Source organism: Propithecus coquereli, unplaced genomic scaffold (assembly GCF_000956105.1).
Source record: "Propithecus coquereli isolate 6110/MARCELLA unplaced genomic scaffold, Pcoq_1.0 Scaffold2, whole genome shotgun sequence".
Classification (NCBI taxonomy): Eukaryota; Metazoa; Chordata; class Mammalia; order Primates; family Indriidae; genus Propithecus; species Propithecus coquereli.
The window spans coordinates 3,898,079-3,916,199 of NW_012144966.1; the positions used below are offsets into that span (position 1 = coordinate 3,898,079).

Sequence of the window (18,121 nt, forward strand, 5' to 3'; positions counted from 1 at the left end):
CTTCATCTCTTAACTCTATGATCTAACTCTGACTCAGCAATCTTTTATTATTTGTTAAATTTGAAAGTAGAAATAAATTATATGGTCAGGTTTAAAAAAGTACCCCAGACCCAAACTGGACAAATCCCATGTAAAGATTTTCAGCTGGGTAAGACCCTTGATAAGAGGCCTGAAAAACTGTTGCTGAGATTGAAACCTACTTCTGAGCCTCAATTAGCACCTTTTTTGTGGATGAAAGGTTTCACTTCCTTTGTTAACAAGTTGAGGACCAAGACTCCCTGACAAGAATGCACCTCCTTGAAGATCTATCCTCTTGTATAGCAGAGCCTGGCACATAGTAGGTGCTCAATCATATATGTTGACTCAATATTATGCACTTTTTGTGTGTCAGCTATCTTCCACATTGCTTGCTAAGTTGACTTAAATAATGCCTTGCAAAAAAAAAAAAATAATAATGCCTTGCAAATCCAGGTTATTTCAATAAAAACTAAGCCTGGCCATTAAGGCACAAGATCCTTACCTTTCTACACCACTTTCCACGAACTTCCAGTTGCCTTCCTTCAAAACACTATTTTTAAAGAACCCCACACAAACATTACCCCTTACGTCAAAAGGTGCTCAGGTTTGCCAGGTAGGTGATTGCTTGATTGCTTCTGCAATTGCTAAGTCTGTGTGGTAACGCCTACTGCATAGGATCAGTATAAATCTGTTTATATTTGTCTCATCTGCTGGGCTCTGAGCTGTAGAATTCAGCTTTTAAACTCTTTACCAAAATCAAGCAGTTATTCAGGTAAGGGTAGTTATAATGAAAATGCCGTTTTGTGCACATGGTTTGGGGCCCAGGATGATTTGCACTGCATTTGTAGGGTACATTAAGTTTTTTTCATATATTAAATATCTTTGAATTCTCCAATAAGTTCATAACAACTCTGTGTATAAGATTAATATCTTCAATTTACTAAGGAAACTGTTAGGAAGTAAAGTCTTATTTTCCAAGGTCACATAGGGAAGAAACTGGCCACGAAAGTGAACTTCCGCCGTGAACGGTTTTGGGCGCGCCAAAGGCCTTTTGAACTCCTTCGGCTACCGTCGCCGCGTCTGCTGGGCGCACTCTTATTCTGCGCCTGCGCGCTGCTAGACTGCTGTTCGTTTCTCCATCAGCCAGGAAGGACGCGTTGAGGTGAGTGTGGGTTGCTTTTGAGTCCTCTGTTTGGTATCTCGGAGGTGCCGCTTCCTGCTTTGTGTCTGCCTCCGAGTTGAGTCGGACTCCGCATCTCAGCCATGGTGGAGCCGTGAGCCTTTTGCCCTCGTCGATCTCCGCACGTCCCCGCTGCGGCCTTAGGAGGGCGGCGGGCGGGCCGCGGGGGCCGAGTGGGCTGCGGCGGCCCCACGGAAGCCGGGTTGGAAGCGGGGGCTTGAAGGAGCCAGCGGGCTTCGGAGTCGGCCCGCTGAGGCCCGGTTCCCGCTGTGTTTTTTGGCTAGTCCGTGTGACCTTGGAGAGGTCATTTGATTTATCCGGCTCCGGTATTTCACCCGTAAAAAGGCGTGGTGGTTTTCTGCTCAGCTGCTCGTGAGGCGTAAGGGTCAACGTAGGTGAAGCAGCCAGCAACGTTGCTTGCTGTGTGGCAGCGTTTGAGATTCGAGTTATGAAGCTGGAGGAAGGTCACCATGTTTGTCGCAGGAGGGAAGGGGTGGACTTCCTGCAGCCTTCCTCCACGCGCCCACGGCCCTACCCTAGCCCCCTGAGCCACGACGTGCAGGGACGGCCCCCGCGCGCTGGTCTCCAAGCCCCCAGGTGAGGCCAGGCAGGAGTAGCTGTTGCGGAGCTTGGGCCTTGCAGGCAACTGCTGTGTTCCCGTCCATGTTTTAATCGTATACCGTGTGACCACGGCAAACACGTACCTCGTTGTCTGACAGGGTTGTCGCGAAGTTAATGAGTTGACAGTAGATTTTTGGAAGAGTAAATGCGTTTGCAGTTGTTATTACCGATGTAGAGCTAGTACTTACCTTTCCTGTAGTTGGGAGAGACTTTCGTTCTCACTTTTTGCTCACCGGTTGCTGGGGTTGTCCTACAGTTAATCGCGTTTATTTAGGGAAGTCATTCAGCAGTGGGGGTAGGGGGAGATGAAGCGGGCTAAGCCACTAAACACCTTAGGCTTTGTGGAAGGAGTTCATCCACTTTCTTGTGCCTCTCTAGGTACTAAAATTCATTATGCATAAGAGTTCCTTAGATCTTATTCTGTTTTAAGGATTTTTTAAAAATTATTTTACTTGAGAAAAGAAAAATAATAGTCTGAGCTATGTGAGCTATGCAAAATTTATCAGGCCCAGAGAGACTGGGGTGTGGAACTTCAATCACACCCTACACACACCCATGCTGGGACAGTTGTTACAGGCGTATTGTTCCCGACTAGGTGCCTCACCCATCATCTGCCTGTTCCTGGATTTGTGATACAAATAACAATCAATAGCTTGTGTTATTTTAGTGTAATTTCTTGGAAAACAACTTAGGAACTGCCTCTTTTTTCCCCTAAAAGCCCCCTTGTAATTGCTGCTAATCAGAGTGTATATTCAGGGCAACTTGAGTCTGTCCTCCCTGGTGGCCATTCTCAAGCTTTGAGCTCAAATAAACTCCTTACTGAATCATATTTTCTGAATCTTACTATTTAAGGTTGGCATACCCATCAAGGACAGTAACTACCATGGCTTCTGGCTCTTTGCCGAAACCTCAGATGCGTGGCCTCCTGGCCAGGCGTCTGCGGATTCATATTGTTGGAGCATTCATCGTATCCCTGGGGGTTGCAGCTTTGTATAAGGTACGTATGTTTGTTTTTTACTCTGTGCTTAAGGTCATAAATTGTGTTTTTAGTTTAAACATGTATTTTATTTTCATAACTAGTTAAGAGTCTTTCAAAGAAACGCTCCCTTTAATGTATTTACTGTGCCAACCCTTGCACTTACCTCAGTGTGACAGGAACTACTTCACAGTCCCCAAAAAGCTTGTCCTCCATCTTTAATGAAGCTGTGTTAATTTGCTAGGGCTACCATAACTGAACCACAGAATGGGTGCCTTAGTTTACAGAAATGTTCTTGAAGTTCTGTTGACAGCGTTGATTGTCTTCGGAGGCTTCTCTCCTTGGCCATAGATGGCTGCCTTTGGTCTTCACAAGGTATACATGGGCTCATATTTGTGGCTGAATTTCTTGTTAGAAGGACATCAATCATACTGGATTAGGATCTATGGTATAGGCCTCATTTTAACTTAGTTACCAAAGAAGAAACAGTTGTGTTCTGAGGTACTGGAAATTAGGATTTAACAGATGAATTTTGGGAGAACACAGTTCAGCCTCTAACAGAAGCTAAGTATGCAGAGGGGTGGGGAAGGCAGTACAGTCACCTCTCTGAGGGGGATTAATTCCAGGATCCCTGAGGTTCAAGTCCCTGGTATAGTATTTGCATATAATCTACACATGTTCTCCCCTATACTTTAAATCATCTCTAGATTACTTACGTCTAATGTAATGTAAATGCTGTGTCAATAGTTACACTGTACTTTTTATTTATTTTTTTATTCTTCTAAATGTTTCAATCTGAGGTTGGCTGCGTCTGAGGATGCGGAATCCGCTGATATGGAGGATCAGCTATAGTTCCATTTGGCACTTTGAAGAAGTGTCACAGAACTGCTTTTAATACTGCCTTCTGTGTATTTTAGTGTTATGCTCTTTGTTTTTTTTTTTTAAATTTTTATTATTTATTTATTTATTTATTTTTGAGACAGAGTCTCACTCTGTTGCCCAGGCTAGAATGCCGTGGCATCAGCCTAGCTCACAGCAACCTCAAACTCCTGGGTTCATGCTATCCTTCTGCCTCAGCCTCCCGAGTAGCTGGGACTACAGGCATGCGCCACCATGCCTGGCTAATTTTTTCTATATATATATTTTTAGTTGTCCAGATCATTTCTTTCTATTTTTAGTAGAGACGGGGTCTCGCTCTTGCTCAGGCTGGTCTCGAACTCCTGACCTTGAGTGATCCACCCGCCTCAGCCTCCCAGAGTGCTAGGATTACAGGTGTGAGCCACTGCGCCTGGCCATGCTCTTCGTTTTTAAGTGAAGGCTGCATGTTGACAACTTTTTTTCACAGAAATGTTTATGATAATGTTTATCACTATGTTGACATAATAGGCTGTGAGACAATTCAGAGCTTTACTTTTATAACTCTCTGAACTTTAATTTTTTGTTTAATGTCTGTATTCTTCACTAGACTGAGCCCTCATTAAGGCAGTTGCCATGTTTTCTGTTTAATGTGACATCCCATTTTTGGGTGGCAGACACACAAATAGGTGCTTAAAAGTATCTGTAGAATAAGAGGGAGTGTTTAAATTTTAATATAGTGTTAGGTAATGTATAATCCCAGGTGCTTTGGAGGACACAAAAGGTGTATGACTAAATCTCTGTCCATAAAAACTTAGTCAAGTTGGGGAGGTGAAAAAAATTAGAATATATTGCAAGATAGAACATAAATGAAAGAATGGTTTTTTGTGGGGTTCTGGGTGATAACTCTTTTGAGAGACGAGGTAGTGCTTGAGCCTTCAAAGTTAGGGAGAACAAAGAGGAGGGGCAACAGTAAGCAGAAGTACTAAGTGGGCCTGTGCTTTGGGACCCTTTGAAGAGACAAGCACAAAAAAGTAAATCCTTTGCTTGGTCCTTTAGATTCCTGTTTCCTGGCACATGGTTGGCACAAAATAAATGTGGAAGGGATGGAGGGATGAGTAAATGAAGTGGGAGTAAGGACAGCAATGTGATGAATTCATTTCTTGACTCCATCATCATTGTCACTATCAAAGTTCAAGCTTTTGTAATATACATATTCTTGTTACTTCTAACTGGTAACTCCCAGAATAGATCTATGTATGTCATTGAGCTCCTCAGGGTCTAGTGTACCGTGGGCTTTAAACTTTTTACTTACAGTAAAAAATACGTTTTTGCATTGTGATTCGTATATGGATGTGCGTTAGAGAGTTTGTAATACGTGTACGTACAACTGAAACGGTTTGATGCAATGAAATTGTGTGTGGTATACTCCTCATATAATTTTCTATTTTTTAAGTTCTGGCTGCAACCTTCTAAATTGGTTTCATGACCTACTAATGGATTGTGTGTGACTTGAGAAACACTCATTAGAGGCTAATGCAAAACTTACTCTTGATTCTAAGACTTTTCTGATTTACCCCCCATTGTTATCCTCTTCACTCCTACTCTTCTTTTTTTTCCCCCTAGTTTTTTGTTTGCACCTTCAGGAGTTTTGAAACTCATCCCTCCTAATACGCCCAACTCTACAGCCCCTCAGAACTATTTGCTCTTACCCAATTCCGCTTTCTCCCAGGCTATGTACATGTCAGGAATATCTCATCTCATTGTGTGGCAAATTCCTGTCTATCTTTCAAGGCCCACTCAAATGTTTTTTTTTTTTTCCTGTGGAGCAGTGCATAGCCTATTCCCCCAATGGGTTGGTTGTGCTTGCCTGTGTTCTCAGGCATTTCGTACCAGACTGTTGTATAGCATTGGGCACATTGTATTTTAAGTAATATTTTTATTAATGTTTGATTGGAAGGAAGGTTCCCAAAGCATTGAGGAACCCAGATTCTTATTAAATAATAAGACAGCAGTCAACTTTGGTTCTTAGTAGGTGCTTATCTCCTTCATTTCCCCTACCCACTTAGTGTTAAATGCTTTTGAAGACTTGGCTTTTCCTTTTTTAAAAATTCCTGGTTTTGGCTTATTTTTATAATTTCAATCAACTTCTGTGTTCCTTACATGAAAGAGCAATCCAGTAAATCATTTTTGGTTAAGTTAGTTTGTTGTAAGCCTAAATTCATGAATATGGGTTAGGTTTTAAGAGGCAAATGAACAGTGCTTACACCAAATTTGGAATTTTTCCCTGGGTTCACCAATTACTAACTATCATATGAAATGGGCTTGTTCTAAATCTTCAGGTGTAGATTATTTTATGGCTTTCAAGTTACTGATTATCTGGAGGACCTGAGTAGATAATTTATAAAATTTATAAATTTCTGATTTTCTTGCGAAGTTCAGATTTTTCAGACTTTAAAAACTCCCATTTAAAGTGTAACAGACAAAATAATTTAGATGAGTTTATAAAATCATTTTGCTTTTATTTTTTGGGTTCACTAACCTGAGTCTATTACTATAAAATAAAAAATGTTTTTCTTTTTTTGTTCTAACAAAATGCATACAGTTGCTTTGTGTGGTACATTAGTCAGGGTTCTCCTGACTAATAGGAGATACATGAGAGAGACAGGGAGGGAGGGAGGGAGAGGGAAGGGAAAGTGAGGGAGGCAGGGAGGAAGGGAGGGAGGAGAGACAGATGGGAATTTGCTTTGTGCATTTATGGAAGCCCAGAAGTTCCACTATCTGCTATCTGTAGGCTGAAGAACCAGGAAAACTGGTGATGTAACTCCCAATACTAATCCAAAGGCAGGAAGTGGGTGGGGGGACAGATGGCACCATTGGTGTAAGTCTCAGAGTTAGAAAGCTTAAAAACCAGGAGTTCTCCCATGTCCGAGGACAAAAAGAAGATGGATATCCCAGCTTAAGAAGAGAGAATTTGCCCTTCTGCCTTCAAAAACACCCTTGGACACCCCCAGAAATAATGTTTACCAACTATCTGGGTATCCTTTAGCCCAGTCACGTTGACACATAAAAGTAACCACCACATGTAGTGATGGATCCCAGCACACCTCGGTTTAGAGGGTGGCACTTGGGCTTCTGCTTCTTGGTCTATTACTGGAAGAAATTGGGACTTGGAGTAGGAAGTGAAGTAGTAAAACTAGCCAGGTAAGAGGGCTCTTACTGTGTGACTCCATCAAGTAACACGAATCCATGTATTTCTGCAGCACCTTCACTGATGTGCATTGGTACTTGAATTTTTACTGGTTTTTATATGCAGGATGAGATTTTAATTTGGATTATAATCCACACATTGAAATCCACCAAGCAGTGTTTTATGGAGAATAAAACCTTTGCGATATGACAGACATGGGTTTGAATACTGCTTGAGCCACGTGCCAGCTAGTGCCTCTTTGTAGATTTTGATCAAGTCACTTAAACTGTGTTCTCTTGAATCTTCATTTGTTCTTTCTCCATTGACCCCCTCCCCATTTGTGTGCAGAAACCTCAAACAAAATTGAACACTCCTTCCCCATTTGTTTCTTTGCTCCAAATTTAGCAATTTCAAGACTTTTTTTCTCTCAAGGTGGTCTGTAGCCATCATCTTAGATCCATTCCCTCATCTGTAAAGTGGGTCAGTGTCTATCTTAGGGCTTCTTACATTAAATACGTTGACGTGTAAATCACTCTGAACTGTTCTTGCCAGATGGTTTCCTGTGCCTTTCAGAGGCAGATGGTTACCAAATTAGTCTCAGAATTTCATGTTATGTCTTAAGTTGAACTGTAATATTTTAGTATGTCTTGGCTGTGGGGATATTTAGACTTTGTTGGAGAAAAGGCTGCTATCTTGTCCCTAACACCTTTCAGCTTTTTGGGTATCATTCTCTAACTCCTGCCACTTTGCACCCATGTACCACCAAAAATGCACACATGCATACACACAGCCCACCCAGTAAAAGGTATAATTTGTCCCTAGGCAAGGAGGGTCTCCCCTTGTTACATAGTTTCTCTGAGGCTACTTTCTCTTCCTTGCATCTGGCTCCCCTCCTTCACCCCTTGTCTTTGGAAATGTAGGTTTAAATGAAAGGGTGAACAAAAACATTCTGATTTACCTTGTGTTTAGATAACAAATTTCTAATAATCTCAGAAATAAACCCTAATGGGCTGTGTTACTTTTTAGTTTGGTGTGGCTGAACCAAGAAAGAAGGCATATGCAGATTTCTACAGAAATTATGATTCTATGAAAGATTTTGAGGAGATGAGGAAGGCTGGCATCTTTCAGAGCGTAAAGTGATTTTGGAACATAAAAGGTAATAATAGTTATTTGAAGTTATTCTTAAAAAAATTTAATTGTGGTAAAAGGCAAGTATGGACGGTCCCTGACTTAATGATGTTTGTACTTAGGACATTTTGACTTTACTGTGGTGCGAAAGTGATTCACATTCAGTAGAATCCATACTTTGTATTTTGAATTTTGATCTTTCCCCAGAGTATTGGTATGTGGCTTGATACTCTCATGATGTTAGGCAACCACAGCTCCCAATCAGCCATGCAATCTCAAGTGTAAACAACTGATGCTGTATGGTGTGTTATACTCCATAAATTGCATGAGATATTCAGTGTTTTATTATCGGCACTATGTTAGATGATTTCACCCAACAAATGTAAATGTTCAAGCACATTTAAGGCTAGGCTAAGCTATGATGTTCACTAAGTTAGGTATACTAAGTGCATTTTTAACTTACGATGGCTTTATTGGGATGAAACCCCATTGTAAGTCAAGGAACATCTGTAACATAAAATTCATTATCTTAACTTTTTTTTTTTTTTTTTTTTTAAGAGACAAGGTCTTGCTCTGTTGCCCAGACTGGAGTGCAGCATTGCAATTAGTAGCTCACTGTAACCTTGAATTCCTGGCCTCCAAGAGTCCTCTAACCTCAGCCTCCCAAGTAGCTGAGACTCTAGGCATGTACCACCACACCTGGCTAATTTTTTATTTCTTGTAGAGACTGGATCTTGCTCTTGGAAAGGCTGGTCTTGAACTCCTAACCTGAAGCAATCCTCCCACCTCAGCTTCCCAGAGAACTAGGATTACATGTGTGAGCCACCATGCAGGGCTGCAATTCTTTTGGGTATCTACTCAAGTGGAATTGCTGGGTCATGTGATAGTTCTATTTTTAATTTTTTAAGAAACTGCCATGCTATTTTCCATGGTGCTGCTGCATTTTACACTCTCACCGATAGCACAAAGGTTCCAGTTTCTCCATATCCTCACCAACACTTGTTACTTTTTACTTTTTAAGTTTTTTTTAAAGTAGCCTTCCTAATAGGTATGAGATGGTATCTTGTGGTTTTGATTTGAATTTCCCTAATGATTTGTGATGCTGAGCATCTTTTTTTTTTGAGGTGCTTATTGGCCATTTGTATATCCTCTTTGGAGAAATGTTTATTCAAGCCTGCTCATTTTTGAATTGGGTTTGGGTAGTTTTTTTTGGTTCAGTTGTAGGAGTTCTTTATATATTCCGGATATTAACCCCTTATCAGATGTGATTTGCAAATATTTTTCCCATTTCATAGGTTGCTGTTTCATCACTCCTGTGTTCTTTGATGTGCACAAATTTTAAATTTTGATGTCCAATTTATTTTTATATTGATTGTATGTGCTTTTGCCATCATATCCAAGAAGTCATTGCCACATCCAATGTAATGAGCCTTTTCTTATGTGTTCTAGGACTTTGATGGTTTTAGCTCTTATGTTGGTCTTTGATCCATTTTAATTTTTATATATGGTGTGATGTAAAGATCTAACTTCATGCATTCTTTTGCATGTGGATATCCAGTTTTCCTCAAACCAATTGTTAAGATTGTCTTCTCCCCGTTGAATGGTTTTGGCACTCTTGGTGAAATCATGACTGCACATGCAGGTGTCTAGGCTTTCTATTCTATTCCATTGGTCTGCTTAGTACTACACTGTTTTGATTACATTAGTCCCTCTATCTGCAGGGGATATGTTTGAAGACCTCCCCAGTGGATGCCTGAAATGGTGGATAGTACTAAACCTACACACACACACACACACACACACACACACACACACACACACACACACACACACACACACACACACAGTTTTTTCCTATACATAACTACCTATGATAAAGTTTAGTTTACAAATCAGGCACAGTAAGAGATTAACTAATAACAAAATAGAATAATTATAACTATATGGTAGTAAAAAATACGTGAATGTGGTCTCTCTCAAAATATCTTGCTATACCATGTTCACTCATTTTTGGACCACAGCTGAAACAACAGATAAGAGGAGACTACTTTGCTGTAGTTTTGTGGTAAGCTTTAAAATTGGGAAATGTGAGTCTGACTTTATTTTTTTAAGATCATTCTGGCTATTTGGTGTTCCTTGACAGTCCATATGAGTTTTAGGATAGATTTTTTTATTTCTGCCAAAAATGCCATTGAAATTTTGATAGCGATTGCAATAAATTTATAGATTGCTTAGGTAGTATGGGTATCTCAACAATGTTAATTATTCTAGTATATGAGCACAAAGTGTCTTTCCTTTTATTTGTATCTTTAATTTCTTTCAGGAATAGTAGTGTCTAGTGTATTAAGTCTTTCATGTTCTTTGTTAAGTATATTCCTAAGTATTCTTTTTATTTGATGCTATTGTAAATGGAATTGTTTAATTTCCTTTCTGATTGTTCATTATAGAAACAACTAATTGTTACGTGTTGATTTTGGTATACTGTAACTTTGCTGAATTTGTTTATTCTAACGTGTGTATGTGAGATCTTTTCTTTTTTTTTGAGATGACGTCTTGCTCTGTCTTCCATGCTGGAGTGCAGTGGTGTTATCATAGCTCACTGTAACCTTGAACTACTGACCTTAAATAATCCTGCTTCCCAAAACGCTGATATTACAGGCGTTTGCCACTGTGCTTGGCCAAGGTGGAATCTTCAGGGTTTTGTACAGATAAGATCATGTCATCTAGAGAGATAATTTTACTTATTCCTTTCCTTTTTGAATGCTTTGTATTTCTTTTTGCCTCGTTACTCTGGCTAGGACTTCCAGTTCTACATTGAATACAAGTGGCAAGAGTCAGCATCCTTACCTTGTTCCTGATCTTAGAGGGATTTCCCACCATGGTGTATAATGTTAGCTGTGGGCTTGTCATATGTTTTTATTACATTGAGGTACATTCCTTCTATAGCTAGTTTAGTATTTTTTGTCATGAAAGAGTGTTGACTTTTGTCAAAGCTTTTTCTACATCTATTGAGATGATGATGTGATTTTTATCCTTCATTCTGTTAAGGTGGTGTATTCCATTTATTGATTTGCATATGTTAAACTATCCTTGCATCCCAGGGATAAGTCCCACTTGATCATGGGGTATGTGTAATAAAATTTGAGTTGCTAGTATTTTGTTGAGGATTTTTGCATCAATATTCATCAGTGATACTGGCCTGTGGTTTTCTTGTGCGTTTGCCTTTGGTATCAGCATACCTTATGGAATGAAGGTGGAAATATTCCCTTTTCCTCAATTTCTTTAAAAAATTTTTTAACCCTTACGTGGAACCTCCGATTGTTTTTTGAAGAGCTTGAGGACGATTGGTGTTAATTCTTAAGATATTTGGTGGAATTCACTACCTGGTCTTTGTTTTTAGTTATTTGAGTATTTGAGGCTTCTCTCTTTTTTTTTTATTTTTTTATTTTTTATTGGCCAGTCTGACTAAAGGTTTGTCAATATTGTTGATCTTTTCAAAGAACTAACTCTTAGTTTTGGTGATATTTTTTTCCTTGATTTTTCTATTGTCTATTTTATCTCTAATGTTTATTATTTCTTTCTGCTAGCTTTGGGTTAGTTCTTGTTTTTCTAGTTCCTTAACCTATAATTACGTTGTTGATTTGAGATCATTTTAAATTTCCTTGTGATTTCTTGACCCATTGGTTGTGTGTTTAATTTAAATATAATTGTGAATTTTCCTGTTTTCCTTCAGTTCTTTATTTCTAGTTTTATGCCATTGTGATTAGAAAAGAGATTTTGTATGATTTCCAGTCTTTTTAAATTTGTTAATACTTGTTTTGTGGCCTAACAAATGGTCTGTATTAGAGAATATTCCAAGTACACTTGAGAAATGTGTATTCTGTTGTTGGAGTATTTTGTTAGGTATGGTTGGTCTATAGTGTTGTCAAAGTCCTCTGTTTCCTTATTGATCCTTGTGTCTGGTGGTTCTATCCATTGTTGAAAGTGGAGTATTAAAGTCCCCTACTATTAATTCTGTTAGTGTTTGCTTGATATACTTAAGGGTCTGGTATTTGGTACATATATATTCATAGCTGTTATACCTTATTGGCGAATTGACCCTTTTATCATTAAAATGAGTCTCTTCTAGACAGCATATAGTTAGTTAGATCCAGGTTTTAAAAAAAATCCATTCTGCCATTCTTTGTCTTTGATTGGGGAGTTTAAGCCATTTACATTTTAGGTAATTACTGATGGGGGAAGACATAGTATTTGTTCTTTTGTTTTCTGTATGGCTTACAGCTTTTTTGTCCTTTGTTTCCTTTTGTGTGTATTTTAAATTTTGTTTGTTTATGGTGGCGATTACACAAAACACACTGAAGTTATAATGCAAAACAACTTCATTTACATACAAAAACTCCACTGTAACACCACCCTCCTTGCTTTGTTTATCTCTAATGTTTATTATTTCCTTATTGACGTCACAAATTACATCTTTATACGTTGTGTACCCATTAACATGGACCTACAGTCATTTCTTATGCTTTTGTCCTTTAAATCCTATAAAAGTGGAGTTATAAACCAAAATTAAAATGATACAAGCTTCTGTATTTGTCTTTTGCCAGAGAACTTTGTATTTTCGCATGGCTTCGACTCTACTGTCCATTTGTTTCAACTTGAAGGACTCTCTTTAGCATTTCTTTCAGGGAAGGTTTAGGGGTAATGACTCCTTTAACCTTCGTTTATCTGGGAATGTCTTAATTTCTCCCTCATTTCGAAGGATAATTTTGCTGGATATAGTATTCTCAGTTGACAAGTTCCTGCCCCTTCCCACCCCTCAGGGCTTTAAGTATATCTTTCTTATTGTGGCCTACATGGTTTCTGCTGAGAAATCCACTGATAGATAACCTTATAGAGGCTCCCTTGAAGTGATGAGTCACTTTCTTTTTCTTTCAAAATACTCTATTTGTCTTTGAGTTTCAACAGTTTAATGATGTCTTGGTGTGAGTCTCTCTTTGAGTTTATCTTACTTGGAGTTTGTTAAGCTTCCTTTTTTTTTGAGACAGTCTCACTGTGTTGCCCCGGCTAGAGTGCCGTGGCATCAGCCTAGCTCACAGCAACCTCAAACTCTTGGGCTCAAGCGATCCTCCTGCCTCAGCCTCCCGGATAGCTGGGACTACAGGCATACACCACCGTGCCTGGCTAATTTTTTCTATTTTTAGTTGTTTGGCTAATTTCTTTCTGTTTATAGTAGAGATGGGGTCTCGCTGTTGCTCACGCTGGTCTGAACTTCTGAGCTCAAGCAATCTTCCTGCCTCGGCCTCCCAGGGTGCTAGGATTACAGGCGTGAGCCACCACACCTGGCCCAGCCATTATTTCTTAAATAAGCTTTCTGCCCCTTTTCTCTTCTGGAACTTCCAGAATACATATATTGGTCAGCTTGGTGGTATTTTATAAGTTGCATGGCCTCTGTTCACTTTTTTTTTTAATCCAATTCAAACAAATTTCACATACATTTTTCCAATTAATTAGAACAACTTTTTTTTTTTAAGTTTTTTTTTTTTCTTTCAACATATTATGGGGATACAGATGTTTAGGTTATGTATATTGCCTTTGCCCCACCCATGTCAGAGCTTCAAGTGTGTCCATCGCCCAATGGTGCGTGCCGCACCCATTAGGTGTGTATATATGTATCCCCTCCTCCCCTACCCATCTGCCCGCTACCTGATGAATGTTATTACTATATGTGCATTTAAGTGTTGATCAGTTAAAACCAATTTGATGATGAGTACATGTGGTGCTTGTTTTTCCATTCTTGTGATACTTCACTTAGTAGAATGGGTTCCAGTTCTATCCAGGATAATACAAGAAGTGTTATATCACCATTGTCTTTTGTGGCTGAATAGAACTTCATGGTATACATATACCACATTTTATTAATCCACTCATGTATTGATGGGCACTTGGGTTGTTTCCACATCTTTGCAGTTGTGAATTGTGCTGCTATAAACATTCTAGTGCAGATGTCTTTTTTACAGAATGTCTTTCGTTCTTTTCGGTAGATGCCCAGTAATGGGATTGCTGGATCAAATGGTAGTTCTACTTGTAGCTCTTTGAGGTATCTCCGTATTACTTTCCACAGAGGTTGTACTAGCTTGCAGTCCCACCAGCAGTGTAGGAGTGTTCCTGTCTCTCCATATCCACACCAACATTTATTGTTTTGGGACTTTTTGATAAAGGCCATTCTCACTGGAGATAAGTGATATCTCATTGTGGTTTTGATTTGCATTTCCCTGATGATTAGAGATGTTGAGCATTTTTTCATGTTTGTTAGCCAGTAGTCTATCTTCTTTTGAAAAGTTTCTGTTCATGTCCTTTGCCCACTTTTTGATAGGATTGTTTGATTTTTTCTTGCTGATTTTCCTGAGTTCTAAATAGATTCTGGTTATCAGCCCTTTATCGGATTTGTAGCATGCGAATATTTTCTCCCATTCTGTAGGTTGTCTGTTCACTCTTGTGATAGTTTCCTTGGCTGTGCAGAAGCTTTTTAATTTGATCAGGTCCCATTTATGTTGTTGCTGTGATTGCCTTTGGGGTCTTCTTCATAAATTCATTGCCTAGGCTAATGTCTCTTCCAACATTTTCTTCTAGCATTCTTATAGTTTCATGCCTTAGGTTTAAGTCTGTTACCCACTGTGGGCTGATTTTTGTGAGAGGTGAAAGATGTGGATCCTGTTTCAGTCTTCTACATGTGGCTATCCAGTTTTCCCAGCACCATTTATTGAATAAGGATTCTTTTCCCCAGTGTATGTTTTTGTCTGCTTTGTCAAAGATTAGATGGCTATATGAGGACGATTTTATATCTGGGTTCTCAGTTCTGTTACACTGGTCAATGTCCCTGTTCTTGTGCCAGTACCAAGCTGTTTTCATTACTATAGCCTTGTAGTATAGTTTGAAGTCCAGTAGATTGATACCTCCCATTTTGTTTTTTATTGCCTAGGATTGCTTTTGCTATACGGGGTCTTCTCTGGTTCCATACGAAGCGTAAAATTATTTTTTCTGTACCTGTGAAAAATGATGTTGGTATTTTAATAGGGATTGCATTGAGAGTCTATCTTCTTTTGAAAAGTTTCTGTTCATGTCCTTTGCCCACTTTTTGATAGGATTGTTTGATTTTTTTCTTGCTGATTTTCCTGAGTTCTATATAGATACTAGTTATCAGCCCTTTATTGGATATGTAATATGTGAATATTTTCTCCCATTCTGTAGGTTGTCTGTTCACTCTTGTGATAGTTTCCTTGGCTGTGCAGAAGCTTTTTAATTTGATCAGGTCCCATTTATGTTGTTGCTGTGATTGCCTTTGGGGTCTTCTTCATAAATTCATTGCCTAGGCTAATGTCTCTTCCAACATTTTCTTCTAGCATTCTTATAGTTTCATGCCTTAGGTTTAAGTCTGTTACCCACTGTGGGCTGATTTTTGTGAGAGGTGAAAGTTGCAGTTCTTCTTTGTAGGTATGGTAAAATTCAGGTGTGAAACCGTATGTTCTGGGACTTTTCTTTTTAGGAAGATTTTTTATTGCTGCTTCAATTTCGGTACTTGATATTGGTCTGTTCCGGAATTCTGTTTCTTCCTGATTGAGCCTAGGGAGGCCGTGTGTCTCTAAGAATTTGTCCATTTCCTCCACATTTTCAAGTTTATGTGCATAGAAGTTTTTATAGTATTCATAGATGATATTTTGTATTTCCATGGCATCAGTTGTAATTTCTCCTTTTTCCTTCCTGATAGAGCTTATTAGAGTCCTTTCTTTTCTGCTTCTTGTTAATCTAGCAGGAGGTGTGTCATTTTATTTTTTCAGACAATCAACTTTTTGTTTTATTAATCTTCTGTATAGGTTTTTTGTTATCAATTTCATTTAGTTCTGCTCTGATCTTTATTTTTTTTCTTCTGCTGGGTTTGGGGTTGGTTTGCTCATCCTTTTCCAGCTATTTGAGACGATTCATTAGATTGTTTATTTGTGACCTTTCTGTCTTTTGGATGTAGGCATTTATGGATATAAATTTTCTTCTCAGGGCTGCTTTAGCTGTGTCCCACAGATTCTGATAACTTGTTGTCTCCTTTATCATAGTTCAAAGAGTCTTTTGATTCCATCTTGATTTCCTCCTTAATACAATAATCCTTAAGCAGAAGGTTGTTCAGTTTCCTTGACCCATGATTTTGTGTAGAGATGAGAGTTTCTTTTGGAGTTGGTTTCTAATTTTATTCCACTGTAGTCTGAGAAGATGCATGGTATAATTTCTAGTTTTTGAATTTTTTGAGACATGCTTTGTGGCCTAGGATATGGTCAGTCTTAGAGAATGTCCCATGAGTTGATGAGAAAAATGTGTATTCAGTGGTTTGGGGGTAGAATGTTTTGTAAATATCACTCAGGCCCATTTGTTCTAGAGTTCTGTTTAAGTCCATTGTTTCTTTGTTAATTTTCTGTTTGGAAGATCTGTCCTGTTCTGTCAGAGGGGTGTTGACGTCTCCATCTATTATGGTGTTGCTGTTTATCATTTTATTTAGATCAAGTGGGACTTGCTTTATGAATCTGGGTGCACCTGTGTTAGGTGCATAAATATTTAGAATTGTTATGTCTTCTTGTTGAATTGTCCCCTTTACCATTATATAGTGACCATCTTTGTCTTTCATTACTTTTGTTGATTTGAAGACTAAGTAATCGGAAATCAGAACTGCCATGCCAGCTTTCTTTTGGCTTCCATTTGTTTGAAATACTGTTTTCCATCCCTTCACCTTCAATCTGAATGCATCCTGTGGTTTAGATGTGTTTCCTGAAGACAGCAGATACTTGGCTTGTGTATATTTATCCATTCGGCCAGCCTATGTCTCTTTAGTGGGCAGTTCAAGCCATTCGCATTTATTGAGAGAATTGATAAGTGGGGAAGATTTCTGTTCATCCTGTTGAGTTGAACTTGTTGCTTTGCGTTGTTTCTTGAGCTGTTGTGGTATGTGCCCTTTGACCTTTAGCTTTTAGATGATTTTTACATTGTAAGTGTTTATTGTGCTGATCCGTATGTAACATGTAACACTATTTTGAGTACTTCCTGGAGGGCAGGTCTTGATGAATTCCCTCAGTCTTTGTCTGAGAAGGTCTTTTATTTCTTCTTCATATATGAAACTTAGTTTTACAGGGTACAAGATTCTAGGCTGGGCCTTATATTTGAGAAGAGTGAGAATGGGACCCCAGTCTCTTCTTGTTTGTAAGGTCTGAGTTGAGAAGTCTGCTGTTATTCTGATGGGTTTTCCTTTGTAGGTTACTTCTTTCGCCTTACAGCTCATAGGAGGGCCTCTTTGGTGGTTACTTTGGTCAGTCTGATGACTGTGTTTTGGTGTCTTCCTGTTTGCAGTGAATCTCCCAGGAGTCCTTTGAGCTTCTTGTACCTGGATATCTAGATTTTTAGCAAGGCCTGGGAAATTTTCCTCTATTATATCCTCAAATAGCTTATCCAATCCTTGTGTATTTTCTTCTTCACCCTCAGGTATGCCTGTGATTCTCACTTTAGGCCTCTTCACATAATACCACATTTTTTGTATCCTTTGTTCTTTTATTTCTCTGATCTCTTCGACTGACTGACTTACACTTGATCTTAGCCAAAAGGCTGAGAAGCGATTCGACTGACTTATTTAATTGAAAGGTGTTATCCCTGAAATTCAATTCCTGAAATTCTTTCGTGTGTTTGATCTACCCTGTTCTTGAGGCTTTCCACTGTGTTTTGTAACTCCTTGAATAAATTCTTCATTTACAGAAGTTCTGTTTGATTTTTCTTTAATGTTTCAATTTTAGTGAATTTTTCTTCCAAGTCCTGGATTTTTTTTGTGTGTGTGTGGTTTCTTTGTGTTGGTTATCCATTTTCTCTTGCATATCACAAACCATGTTTGAATTCTTCCTCTGTCATTTTAGTGTTCTGAATTTGGTTCATGTTCATTGCTAGAGAGCCGGTGTTTCCCGTTGGGGTGTGCTTTCTTTTTGATTCTTCGTACTTCCAGAGTTCTTTCACTGATTCCTTCCCATCTGGATCAGCTGTGGCTTCTTACCTTTAGATTTTTGTTTGGATCTTTTTTTTTTTTTTTTTAGACAGAGTCTTGCTCTGTTGCTGAGGCTGGAGTGCAGTGGCC

At 38.9% G+C, this 18,121-nt stretch overlaps 1 protein-coding gene across 1 annotated transcript in view; it reads left to right on the top strand.

Moving 5' to 3' along the window:
• Window positions 1–1,113: 1,113 nt before the first annotated feature.
• LOC105809747 (cytochrome c oxidase subunit 6C) overlaps window positions 1,114–18,121 on the top strand; it is a 20,153-nt gene continuing 3,145 nt past the window's right edge. The window contains exons 1-3 of the mRNA XM_012643591.1: window positions 1,114–1,180; window positions 2,672–2,816; window positions 7,867–7,996. Coding sequence (XP_012499045.1) covers window positions 2,703–2,816; window positions 7,867–7,980 — 228 coding nt within the window. The 5' untranslated portion in view covers window positions 1,114–1,180; window positions 2,672–2,702 and the 3' untranslated portion in view covers window positions 7,981–7,996. The remainder of the gene's footprint in view (window positions 1,181–2,671; window positions 2,817–7,866; window positions 7,997–18,121) is intronic.